Here is an 11,740-nt window from a genome sequence, read left to right as displayed (position 1 = left end):
ACTGTCCAATAGTTTAAATGATTTGAGCAAGTGAACATCTTCTGCACAGGTAAATCATATACAGTGCAGTCCACGGGGCTGTCAGCGTGAGGGTTAGAAACAGTCTGTATAGAGTTTGGGGTGGCTATTCTCTTCCTGCTCTGAGCAGTAACATCACAGTCCAGCCTGAGGAAAACAGGCTGTTTGCTGAACATGGGTTGAATTGGTATCTGGAACAAACCTAGAAACATTCCATTCCCAAAAACACTGAAACTCTCATCAGCCCCCTTTCCCCAAACAGTCCATTCCCTCCATCATTACGTCTGAGGGAGAAGAAGAGGAGCAACATCTCCATCATTACGTCTGAGGGAGGAGGAGAGAGGAGCAACATCTCCATCATTACGTCTGAGGGAGGAGGAGAGAGGAGCAACATCTCCATCATTACGTCTGAGGGAGAAGAAGAGGAGCAACATCTCCATCATTACGTCTGAGGGAGGAGGAGAGAGGAGCAACATCTCCATCATTACGTCTGAGGGAGGAGGAGAGAGGAGCAACATCTCCATCATTACGTCTGAGGGAGAAGAAGAGGAGCAACATCTCCATCATTACGTCTGAGGGAGGAGGAGAGAGGAGCAACATCTCCATCATTACGTCTGAGGGAGGAGGAGAGAGGAGCAACATCTCCATCATTACGTCTGAGGGCGGAGGAGAGAGAAGCAACATCTCCATCATTACGTCTGAGGGAGAAGGAGAGAGGAGCAACATCTCCATCATTACGTCTGAGGGAGGAGGAGAGAGGAGCAACATCTCCATCATTACGTCTGAGGGAGGAGGAGAGAGGAGCAACATCTCCATCATTACGTCTGAGGGAGAAGGAGAGAGGAGCAACATCTCCATCATTACGTCTGAGGGAGGAGGAGAGAGGAGCAACATCTCCATCATTACGTCTGAGGGAGGAGGAGAGAGGAGCAACATCTCCATCATTACGTCTGAGGGAGGAGGAGAGAGGAGCAACATCTCCATCATTACGTCTGAGGGAGGAGGAGAGAGGAGCAACATCTCCATCATTACGTCTGAGGGAGGAGGAGAGAGGAGCAACATCTCCATCATTACGTCTGAGGGAGAAGGAGAGAGGAGCAACATCTCCATCATTACGTCTGAGGGAGGAGGAGAGAGGAGCAACATCTCCATCATTACGTCTGAGGGAGGAGGAGAGAGGAGCAACATCTCCATCATTACGTCTGAGGGAGAAGAAGAGGAGCAACATCTCCATCATTACGTCTGAGGGAGGAGGAGAGAGGAGCAACATCTCCATCATTACGTCTGAGGGAGGAGGAGAGAGGAGCAACATCTCCATCATTACGTCTGAGGGAGGAGGAGAGAGGAGCAACATCTCCATCATTACGTCTGAGGGAGGAGGAGAGAGGAGCAACATCTCCATCATTACGTCTGAGGGAGAAGGAGAGAGGAGCAACATCTCCATCATTACGTCTGAGGGAGGAGGAGAGAGGAGCAACATCTCCATCATTACGTCTGAGGGAGAAGAAGAGGAGCAACATCTCCATCATTACGTCTGAGGGAGAAGAAGAGGAGCAACATCTCCATCATTACGTCTGAGGGAGGAGGAGAGAGGAGCAACATCTCCATCATTACGTCTGAGGGAGGAGGAGAGAGGAGCAACATCTCCATCATTACGTCTGAGGGAGGAGGAGAGAGGAGCAACATCTCCATCAACGAGTTCCAAAAAGCGAATGCTGCTTCTTCTAAAGTTCTGTTACACCACATCACCCCTCATATGGAATAGACAGCTGTGAGAATAGTGATTCTTCTATTGCAGTGCATTCTAAAAGTATTCAGACCCCTCAACTTTTTTCACATTTTGTTACGTTACAGCCTTATCCTAAAATGGATAAAATAAAATAAAAAAATCCTCAAGCTACACACAATACCCCATAAATGACAAAGCGAAAACAGGTTTTTGAAATTTTAGCAAATGTATTACAAAACAAAGACAGCTTATTTACATAAATTATTCAGACCCTTTGCTATGAGACTCTAAATTGCGCTCAGGTGCATCCTGTTTCCATTGATCAACCTTGAGATGTTTCTACAACTTGATTGGAGTCCACCTGTGGTAAATTCAATTGATTGGACATGATTTGGAAAGGCACACACCTGTCTATATAAGGTCCCACAGTTGACAGTGCATGTCAGAGCAAAAACCAAGCCATGAGGTCAAAGGAATTGTCCGTAGAGCTCCGAGACAGGATTGTGTCGAGGCACAGATCTGGGGAAGGGACCAAAACATTTCTGCAGCATTCAAGGTCCCCAAGAACACAGTGGCCTCCATCATTCTTAAATGGAAGAAGTTTGGAACCACCAACACTCTTCCTAGAGATGGCTGCCCGGACAAACTGACCAATCAGGGGAGAAGGGTCTTGATCAGGGAGGTGACCAAGAACCCGATGGTCACTCTAACAGAACTCCAGAGTTCCTCTGTGGAGATGAGAGAACATTCCAGAAGGACAAGCATCTCTGTAGCACTCCACCAATCAGGCCTTTATGGTAGAGTGGGAGACGAAATCCACTCCTCAGTAAAAGGCACATGGGGCGGCAGGTAGCCTAGTGGTTAGTGTGTTGGACTAGTAACCAAAAGGTTGCAAAATCAAATCCCCGAGCTGACAAAGTAAAAATCTGTCGTTCTGCCCTTGTGTGGCCTGGACTTGAACCCGATCGAACATCACAGGAGAGACCTGAAAATAGCTGTGCAGCGACGCTCCCCATCCAACCTGACAGAGCTTGAGAGGATCTGCAGAGAAGAATGGGAGAAACTCCCCAAATACGGGTGTACCAAGCTTGTAGCGTCATACCCAAGAAGACTAGAGGCTGTAATCGCTGCCAACGGTGCTTCAACAAAGTACTGAGTAAAGGGTCTGAATACTTATGTAAATGTGATATCTGTTTTTTTATATTACAAAATTACAAAAAAAAACTGTTTTGCAACAAAATGTGGAAAAACTAAAGTGGTCTGACTTTATTTCTGAATGCCCTGTATGTTCCACTCTGCACCCCATACCAGATGGGTCTGGTTTCCTCTTTAATGGTCCCTACAGATAATGCACCTCATTTCTGTTTCTTTGATTCAATTCACAGCTAGGTAATAATCCAACACTGACAACAAAATGAAAAAATGTAAAGAAATGGCAGCAACGGCACAATTCAACAGTCACTGCAGAGATCTGAAGACAGTGTAGCGGGTGTTGTCTGTTTCATCTCCATGACAACTGTCCCTCTGTTCCATTCACCTCCCTGGTCTCCATGGCGATCGTCTGAAGCATCCCAAGCTAAGAGATCACCTGACACACAAGTGTCCATCATCGTCTTTGGTCAGTTAAATAAAATGTGCAAAACATGATTTTATTTTTGTAGCGGTCTCTCCTTGTTTCAGCCATAGTGGTTCTTGTTGCTTTGCATGAGGTCAGATCACAGTGAGGATTATTCTCCTCCCTCCTCCTCCTCCCTGCGTACGTCTCTCCGAGGAGGGGGGGCTATGTAGAGGTCCCAGAGCTCTGTGAGGACGGCAGGGGCTGAGGGTTAGAGGAGCCGGTCCCTGTCGGGGAGCCAGAGCTGGGCTGGACCTGAGCCTGGAACTGAGCCATCTGCTCTGGGCTGGCCAGGGTTTTCAGCAGGCTGTTCTCCTGCTCCAACTGGGAGTTCCTCTCGACCAGCTCCTTAATCTGTTCCTTCAACACATCTACCTCCTCTCTCACAGCATACATCAGGTGGCTCTTCACCAGGTCCTGAGAGAGAGACGGGTGGGGAGAGAGAGAGACGGGTGGGGGGGAGAGAGAGAGAGAGAGACGGGTGGGGGGAGAGAGAGAGAGAGACGGGTGGGGGGGAGAGAGAGAGAGAGAGACGGGTGGGGGGGAGAGAGAGAGAGAGAGAGACGGGTGGGGGAGAGAGAGAGAGACGGGTGGGGGGGAGAGAGACGGGTGGGGGAGAGAGAGAGAGAGACGGTGGGGGGAGAGAGAGAGAGACGGGGTGGGGGAGAGAGAGCGAGACGGGTGGGGGGAGAGAGACGGGTGGGGGAGAGAGAGAGACGGGTGGGGGAGAGAGAGAGAGAGAGAGATGGGTAGGGGAGAGAGAGAGAGAGAGACGGGTGGGGGAGAGAGAGAGAGAGAGAGAGAGACGGGTGGGGGGAGAGAGAGAGAGACAGGTGGGGAGAGAGAGAGAGAGAGAGAGATGGGTGGGGGGAGAGAGAGAGAGAGACGGGTGGGGGGAGAGATGGGTGGGGGAGAGAGAGAGAGACGGGTGGGGAGAGAGAGAGAGATGGGTGGAGAGAGAGACGGGTGGGGAGAGAGAGAGAGAGAGAGAGAGAGAGAGAGACGGGTGGGGGAGAGAGAGAGAGAGAGAGAGACGGGTGGGGAGAGAGAGAGAGAGAGAGAGACGGGTGGGGGAGAGAGAGAGAGAGACGGGTGGGGAGAGAGAGAGAGAGACGGGTGGGGAGAGAGAGAGAGAGACGGGTGGGGGGAGAGAGAGAGACGGGTGGGGGGGATGGGTGGGGGAGAGAGAGAGAGAGACGGGGGGGAATGGTGGGGGAGAGAGAGAGAGAGACGGGTGGGGGAGAGAGAGAGAGAGACGGGTGGGGGGGGAGATGGGTGGGGGGAGAGAGAGAGACGGGTGGGGGGAGACAGAGAGAGAGTGGGTGGGGGAGACAGAGAGAGAGATGGGTGGGGGGAGACAGAGAGAGAGATGGGTGGGGGGAGACAGAGAGAGATGGGTGGGGGAGAGAGAGAGAGAAATGGGTGGGGGGAGAGAGAGAGACGGGTGGGGGGAGAGAGAGAGACGGGTGGGGGGGAGAGAGAGAGACGGGTGGGGGGAGAGAGAGAGATGGATGGATGGAGAGAGAGAGAGATGGATGGATGGGGAGAGAGAGAGAGATGGGTGGGGAGAGAGAGAGATGGGTGGGGAGAGAGAGAGATGGGTGGGGAGAGAGAGAGATGGGTGGGGAGAGAGAGAGATGGGTGGGGAGAGAGAGAGATGGGTGGGGAGAGAGAGAGATGGGTGGGGAGAGAGAGAGATGGGTGGGGAGAGAGAGAGATGGGTGGGGAGAGAGAGAGATGGGTGGGGAGAGAGAGAGAGAGAGAGATGGATGGGGAGAGAGAGAGAGAGACGGGTGGGGAGAGAGAGAGATGGGTGGGGAGAGAGAGAGATGGGTGGGGAGAGAGAGAGATGGGTGGGGAGAGAGAGAGATGGGTGGGGAGAGAGAGAGATGGGTGGGGAGAGAGAGAGATGGGTGGGGAGAGAGAGAGAGATGGGTGGAGAGAGAGAGAGAGAGAGATGGATGGGGAGAGAGAGAGAGAGACGGGTGGGGAGAGAGAGAGAGATGGGTGGGGGGAGAGATGGAAGGGGGAAGATGGAGAGAGAGGAAGGGACGAAGGGAGAGAAATGTACAGTTGAAGTCAGAAGTTTACATACACCTTACTCAAATACATTTCAACTCAGTTTTTCACAATTCCTGACATTTAATCCTAGTAAAAATTCCCTGTCTTAGGTCAGTTAGGATCACCACTTTATTTTAAGAATGTGAAATGTCAGAATAATAGTAGAGAGAATGATTTATTTCAGCTTTTATTTCTTTCATCACATTCCCAGTGGGTCAGAAGTTTACATACACTCAATTAGTATTTGGTACCATTGCCTTTAAATTGTTTAACTTGGGTCAAACGTTTCGGGTAGCCTTCAACAAGCTTCCCACAATAAGTTGGGTGAATTTTGGCCCATTCCTCCTGACAGAGCTGGTGTAACTGAGTCAGGTTTGTAGGCCTCCTTGCTCGCACACGCTTTTTCAGTTCTGCCCACAAATTTTCTATTGGGTTGAGGTCAGGGCTTTGTGATGGCCACTCCAATACCTTGACTTTGTTGTCCTTAAGCCATTTGCCACAACTGATATCTTTTGATTTTCCCATGATGTCAAGCAAAGAGGCCCTGAGTTTGAAGGTATGCTGTGAAATACATCCACAGGTACACCTCCAATTGACTCAAATGATGTCAATTAGCCTATCAGAAGCTTCTGAAGCCATGACATCATTTTCTGGAATTTTCTAAGCTGTTTAAAGGCACAGTCAACTTAGTGTATGTAAACTTCTGACTTCAACTGTACGTGTTACCTGTCCTTTAGGAGCTCACTGTGTTACCTGTCCTTTAGGAGCTCACTGTGTTACCTGTCCTTTAGGAGCTCACTGTGCTACCTGTCCTTTAGGAGCTCACTGTGTTACCTGTCCTTTAGGAGCTCACTGTGCTACCTGTCCTTTAGGAGCTCACTGTGCTACCTGTCCTTTAGGAGCTCACTGTGCTACCTGTCCTTTAGGAGCTCACTGTGTTACCTGTCCTTTAGGAGCTCACTGTGCTACCTGTCCTTTAGGAGCTCACTGTGCTACCTGTCCTTTAGGAGCTCACTGTGTTACCTGTCCTTTAGGAGCTCACTGTGCTACCTGTCCTTTAGGAGCTCACTGTGCTACCTGTCCTTTAGGAGCTCACTGTGCTACCTGTCCTTTAGGAGCTCACTGTGTTACCTGTCCTTTAGGAGCTCACTGTGCTACCTGTCCTTTAGGAGCTCACTGTGCTACCTGTCCTTTAGGAGCTCACTGTGCTACCTGTCCTTTAGGAGCTCACTGTGCTACCTGTCCTTTAGGAGCTCACTGTGCTACCTGTCCTTTAGGAGTTCACTGTGCTACCTGTCCTTTAGGAGCTCACTGTGTTACCTGTCCTTTAGGAGCTCACTGTGCTACCTGTCCTTTAGGAGCTCACTGTGTTACCTGTCCTTTAGGAGCTCACTGTGCTACCTGTCCTTTAGGAGTTCACTGTGCTACCTGTCCTTTAGGAGTTCACTGTGTTACCTGTCCTTTAGGAGCTCACTGTGTTACCTGTCCTTTAGGAGTTCACTGTGTTACCTGTCCTTTAGGAGTTCACTGTGTTACCTGTCCTTTAGGAGCTCACTGTGTACAGGCAGTCCCATAGCAGTTAGTGGTCTATTGTGTACAGGCAGTCCCATAGCAGTTCGTTAGTGGTCTATTGTGTACAGGCAGTCCCATAGCAGTTAGTTAGTGGTCTATTGTGTACAGGCAGTCCCATAGCAGTTCGTTAGTGGTCTATTGTGTACAGGCAGTCCCATAGCAGTTCGTTAGTGGTCTATTGTGTACAGGCAGTCCCATAGCAGTTCGTTAGTGGTCTATTGTGTACAGGCAGTCCCATAGCAGTTCGTTAGTGGTCTATTGTGTACAGGCAGTCCCATAGCAGTTCGTTAGTGGTCTATTGTGTACAGGCAGTCCCATAGCAGTTCGTTAGTGGTCTATTGTGTACAGGCAGTCCCATAGCAGTTCGTTAGTGGTCTATTGTGTACAGGCAGTCCCATAGCAGTTCGTTAGTGGTCTATTGTGTACAGGCAGTCCCATAGCAGTTCGTTAGTGGTCTATTGTGTACAGGCAGTCCCATAGCAGTTAGTTAGTGGTCTATTGTGTACAGGCAGTCCCATAGCAGTTCGTTAGTGGTCTATTGTGTACAGGCAGTCCCATAGCAGTTCGTTAGTGGTCTATTGTGTACAGGCAGTCCCATAGCAGTTCGTTAGTGGTCTATTGTGTACAGGCAGTCCCATAGCAGTTCGTTAGTGGTCTATTGTGTACAGGCAGTCCCATAGCAGTTCGTTAGTGGTCTATTGTGTACAGGCAGTCCCATAGCAGTTCGTTAGTGGTCTATCCAGTTCCTGCCTTCTAACTGACAAGCTAGAGAACAAAATGTTCTGCATCTGGAGGGAGGAGCTAACAGACAAGTTATTTATACCGGGGCATCAGAGAGCAGACCCCCAGCACGCCTAGCAACACCTGACAGGGAACAGACCCCCAGCAGGCCTAGCAACACCTGACAGGGAGCAGACAGAGAGCAGACCCCCAGCAGGCCTAGCAACACCTGACAGGGAGCAGACAGAGAGCAGACCCCCAGCATGCCTAGCAACACCTGACAGGGAACAGACCCCCAGCATGCCTAGCAACACCTGACAGGGAACAGACAGGGAACAGACCCCCAGCAGGCCTAGCAACACCTGACAGGGAGCAGACCCCCAGCAGGCCTAGCAACACCTGACAGGGAGCAGACCCCCAGCAGGCCTAGCAACACCTGACAGGGAACAGACAGGGAACAGTCCCCCAGCAGGCCTAGCAACACCTGACAGGGAACAGACCCCCAGCAGACCTAGCAACACCTGACAGGGAACAGACCCCCAGCAGGCCTAGCAACACCTGACAGGGAGCAGACAGAGAGCAGACCCCCAGCATGCCTAGCAACACCTGACAGGGAGCAGACCCCCAGCAGGCCTAGCAACACCTGACAGGGAGCAGACCCCCAGCAGGCCTAGCAACACCTGACAGGGAACAGACCCCCAGCATGCCTAGCAACACTTGACAGGGAGCAGACCCCCAGCAGACCTAGCAACACCTGACAGGGAACAGACAGGGAACAGACCCCCAGCAAGCCTAGCAACACCTGACAGGGAACAGACCCCCAGCAGGCCTAGCAACACCTGACAGGGAACAGACCCCCAGCAGGCCTAGCAACACCTGACAGGGAACAGACAGGGAACAGACCCCCAGCAGGCCTAGCAACACCTGACAGGGAACAGACCCCCAGCAGGCCTAGCAACACCTGACAGGGAACAGACCCCCAGCAGGCCTAGCAACACCTGACAGGGAGCAGACCCCCAGCAGGCCTAGCAACACCTGACAGGGAACAGACCCCCAGCATGCCTAGCAACACCTGACAGGGAACAGACCCCCAGCATGCCTAGCAACACCTGACAGGGAACAGACCCCCAGCAGGCCTAGCAACACCTGACAGGGAGCAGACCCCCAGCAGGCCTAGCAACACCTGACAGGGAGCAGACCCCCAGCTGGCCTAGCAACACCTGACAGGGAACAGACCCCCAGCATGCCTAGCAACGCCTGACAGGGAACAGACCCCCAGCAGGCCTAGCAACGCCTGACAGGGAACAGACCCCCAGCATGCCTAGCAACACCTGACAGGGAACAGACCCCCAGCAGGCCTAGCAACACCTGACAGGGAACAGACCCCCAGCCCTGCCTAGCAACACCTGACAGGGAACAGACCCCCCAGCAGGCCTAGCAACACCTGACAGGGAACAGACAGGGAACAGACCCCCAGCAGGCCTAGCAACACCTGACAGGGAACAGACCCCCAGCCCTGCCTAGCAACACCTGACAGGGAACAGACCCCCAGCCCTGCCTAGCAACACCTGACAGGGAACAGACCCCCAGCAGGCCTAGCAACACCTGACAGGGAGCAGACAGAGAGCAGACCCCCAGCATGCCTAGCAACACCTGACAGGGAGCAGACCCCCAGCAGGCCTAGCAACACCTGACAGGGAGCAGACCCCAGCAGGCCTAGCAACACCTGACAGGGAACAGACCCCCAGCATGCCTAGCAACACTTGACAGGGAGCAGACCCCCAGCAGACCTAGCAACACCTGACAGGGAACAGACAGGGAACAGACCCCCAGCAAGCCTAGCAACACCTGACAGGGAACAGACCCCCAGCAGGCCTAGCAACACCTGACAGGGAACAGACCCCCAGCAGGCCTAGCAACACCTGACAGGGAACAGACAGGGAACAGACCCCCAGCAGGCCTAGCAACACCTGACAGGGAACAGACCCCCAGCAGGCCTAGCAACACCTGACAGGGAACAGACCCCCAGCAGGCCTAGCAACACCTGACAGGGAGCAGACCCCCAGCAGGCCTAGCAACACCTGACAGGGAACAGACCCCCAGCATGCCTAGCAACACCTGACAGGAACAGACCCCCAGCATGCCTAGCAACACCTGACAGGGAACAGACCCCCAGCAGGCCTAGCAACACCTGACAGGGAGCAGACCCCCAGCAGGCCTAGCAACACCTGACAGGGAGCCGACCCCCAGCTGGCCTACCAACACCTGACAGGGAACAGACCCCCAGCATGCCTAGCAACGCCTGACAGGGAACAGACCCCCAGCAGGCCTAGCAACGCCTGACAGGGAACAGACCCCCAGCATGCCTAGCAACACCTGACAGGGAACAGACCCCCAGCAGGCCTAGCAACACCTGACAGGGAACAGACCCCCAGCCCTGCCTAGCAACACCTGACAGGGAACAGACCCCCAGCAGGCCTAGCAACACCTGACAGGGAACAGACAGGGAACAGACCCCCAGCAGGCCTAGCAACACCTGACAGGGAACAGACCCCCAGCCCTGCCTAGCAACACCTGACAGGGAACAGACCCCCTTGCAGGCCTAGCAACATCTAACAGGGAGCAGACCCCCAGCCTGCCTAGCAACACCTGACAGGGAACAGACAGGGAACAGACCCCCAGCATGCCTAGCAACACCTGACAGGGAGCAGACAGAACCGAATACCAACCGGATCACAGAAAATACAGACGGTTGCAGTCATTGAATAAAAGTGTTTTTATTGTACCGTTTTATTAACAACATGTTCTCTCTCCCAGAACAGTCAGATGTTCCAAAACTTTAATCAGACCCCAGTCCTCTGAACACCGGTCCGACGCCGTTTAAATAAAGTTGGCATTTACATTTCACCTTTGAGTCATTTAGATTTGATTATATACATATTAACAATGAGGATATTAACTTACCATTGCTTGTTCGATTTTATTGTCGATGGCCACCAAACTGGCACCAGAAGAGCTGAAACACAAACATTAATTTCCAGCTTTAACAATAAAACATAGATGAATTGAAACATTATGATGCTCATCGCCTGTAAAGATATCACTGGGATTGACAGATGTTGACATTAATGAAGGAGCATTCTGAACTCTCAAACTGATTTCTGCCGCGAACGCTTTTCCATCACATTAACGGACTGAATGAAGGAATGGACCACTATTACACTTTCATATATAGCCAGAACATTATTATTGTTGTGGGGCTTTAGCTTCAAGGTCGGGGTTTACCATCAGGTTATTGTTGTGGGGTTTAACCATCAGGTTATTGTTGTGGGGCTTTACTATCAGGTTATTGTTGTGGGGCTTTACTATCAGGTTATTGTTGTGGGGCTTTACTATCAGGTTATTGTTGTGGGGCTTTAGCTACAAGGTTGGGGTTTAACTATCAGGTTATTGTTGTGAGGCTTTAGCTACAAGGTTATGGTTGTAAATGATTTATAGTCAACACGATGCAGAAAGGTTTAACACTGCAGAGCTCATCAAGTTATGAACTCCTCAATACTGCAGGGCAGCCTCAAGAACGCACCACAGAAAAGCATATAACATCCTCATCTCCATACATGGAAATCCAATTCAAACCGCCACGGTCCCATTCATTCAATGCATAGCCATATTCTACTGTCTTTGCAAATGAATGAATGAATGAATGAATAGTTTGATAAATAAGCTAGCAAAACATTTTACCTATTGTCAAGCCTGACTGGAGTTGTCTCTTTTGCAAACACAGATGACAGAAAAGAGAGAGAAATTCCTCAGTTGACAAACACCAACGTCCATCTCCACTGTATAAAACTAGGAATTCATTCTTTTTTGTCCATTAACACCAAAAAGTAATACTTCAAATGTAGAAAATGTCCAGTTTAATAAAAGTAAAAAATATCCAAACAGAATTGGCAGAAATTCTGTTCTCTGGGCGATACAAGGTGGCAACCTGCTCGTGTCCCGACGCAGAACAAACAATAAGCACA

General features: G+C 51.3%; 1 protein-coding gene across 1 annotated transcript in view; it reads right to left on the bottom strand.

Annotated features, from left to right (window-relative positions):
• Positions 1-2,948: 2,948 nt before the first annotated feature.
• Positions 2,949-11,740, bottom strand: part of LOC106575936 (TSC22 domain family protein 1-like) — a 35,188-nt gene continuing 26,396 nt past the window's right edge. The window contains exons 4-5 of the mRNA XM_045713512.1: positions 10,680-10,731; positions 2,949-3,779 (exon numbers count right to left, since the gene is read on the bottom strand). Of these exons, the coding sequence (XP_045569468.1) occupies positions 3,528-3,779; positions 10,680-10,731 (304 nt within the window). The 3' untranslated portion in view covers positions 2,949-3,527. The remainder of the gene's footprint in view (positions 3,780-10,679; positions 10,732-11,740) is intronic.

This window comes from Salmo salar, unplaced genomic scaffold (assembly GCF_905237065.1).
Source record: "Salmo salar unplaced genomic scaffold, Ssal_v3.1, whole genome shotgun sequence".
Taxonomy (NCBI): Eukaryota; Metazoa; Chordata; class Actinopteri; order Salmoniformes; family Salmonidae; genus Salmo; species Salmo salar.
This window is presented reverse-complemented; position numbering and strand designations above follow the sequence as displayed.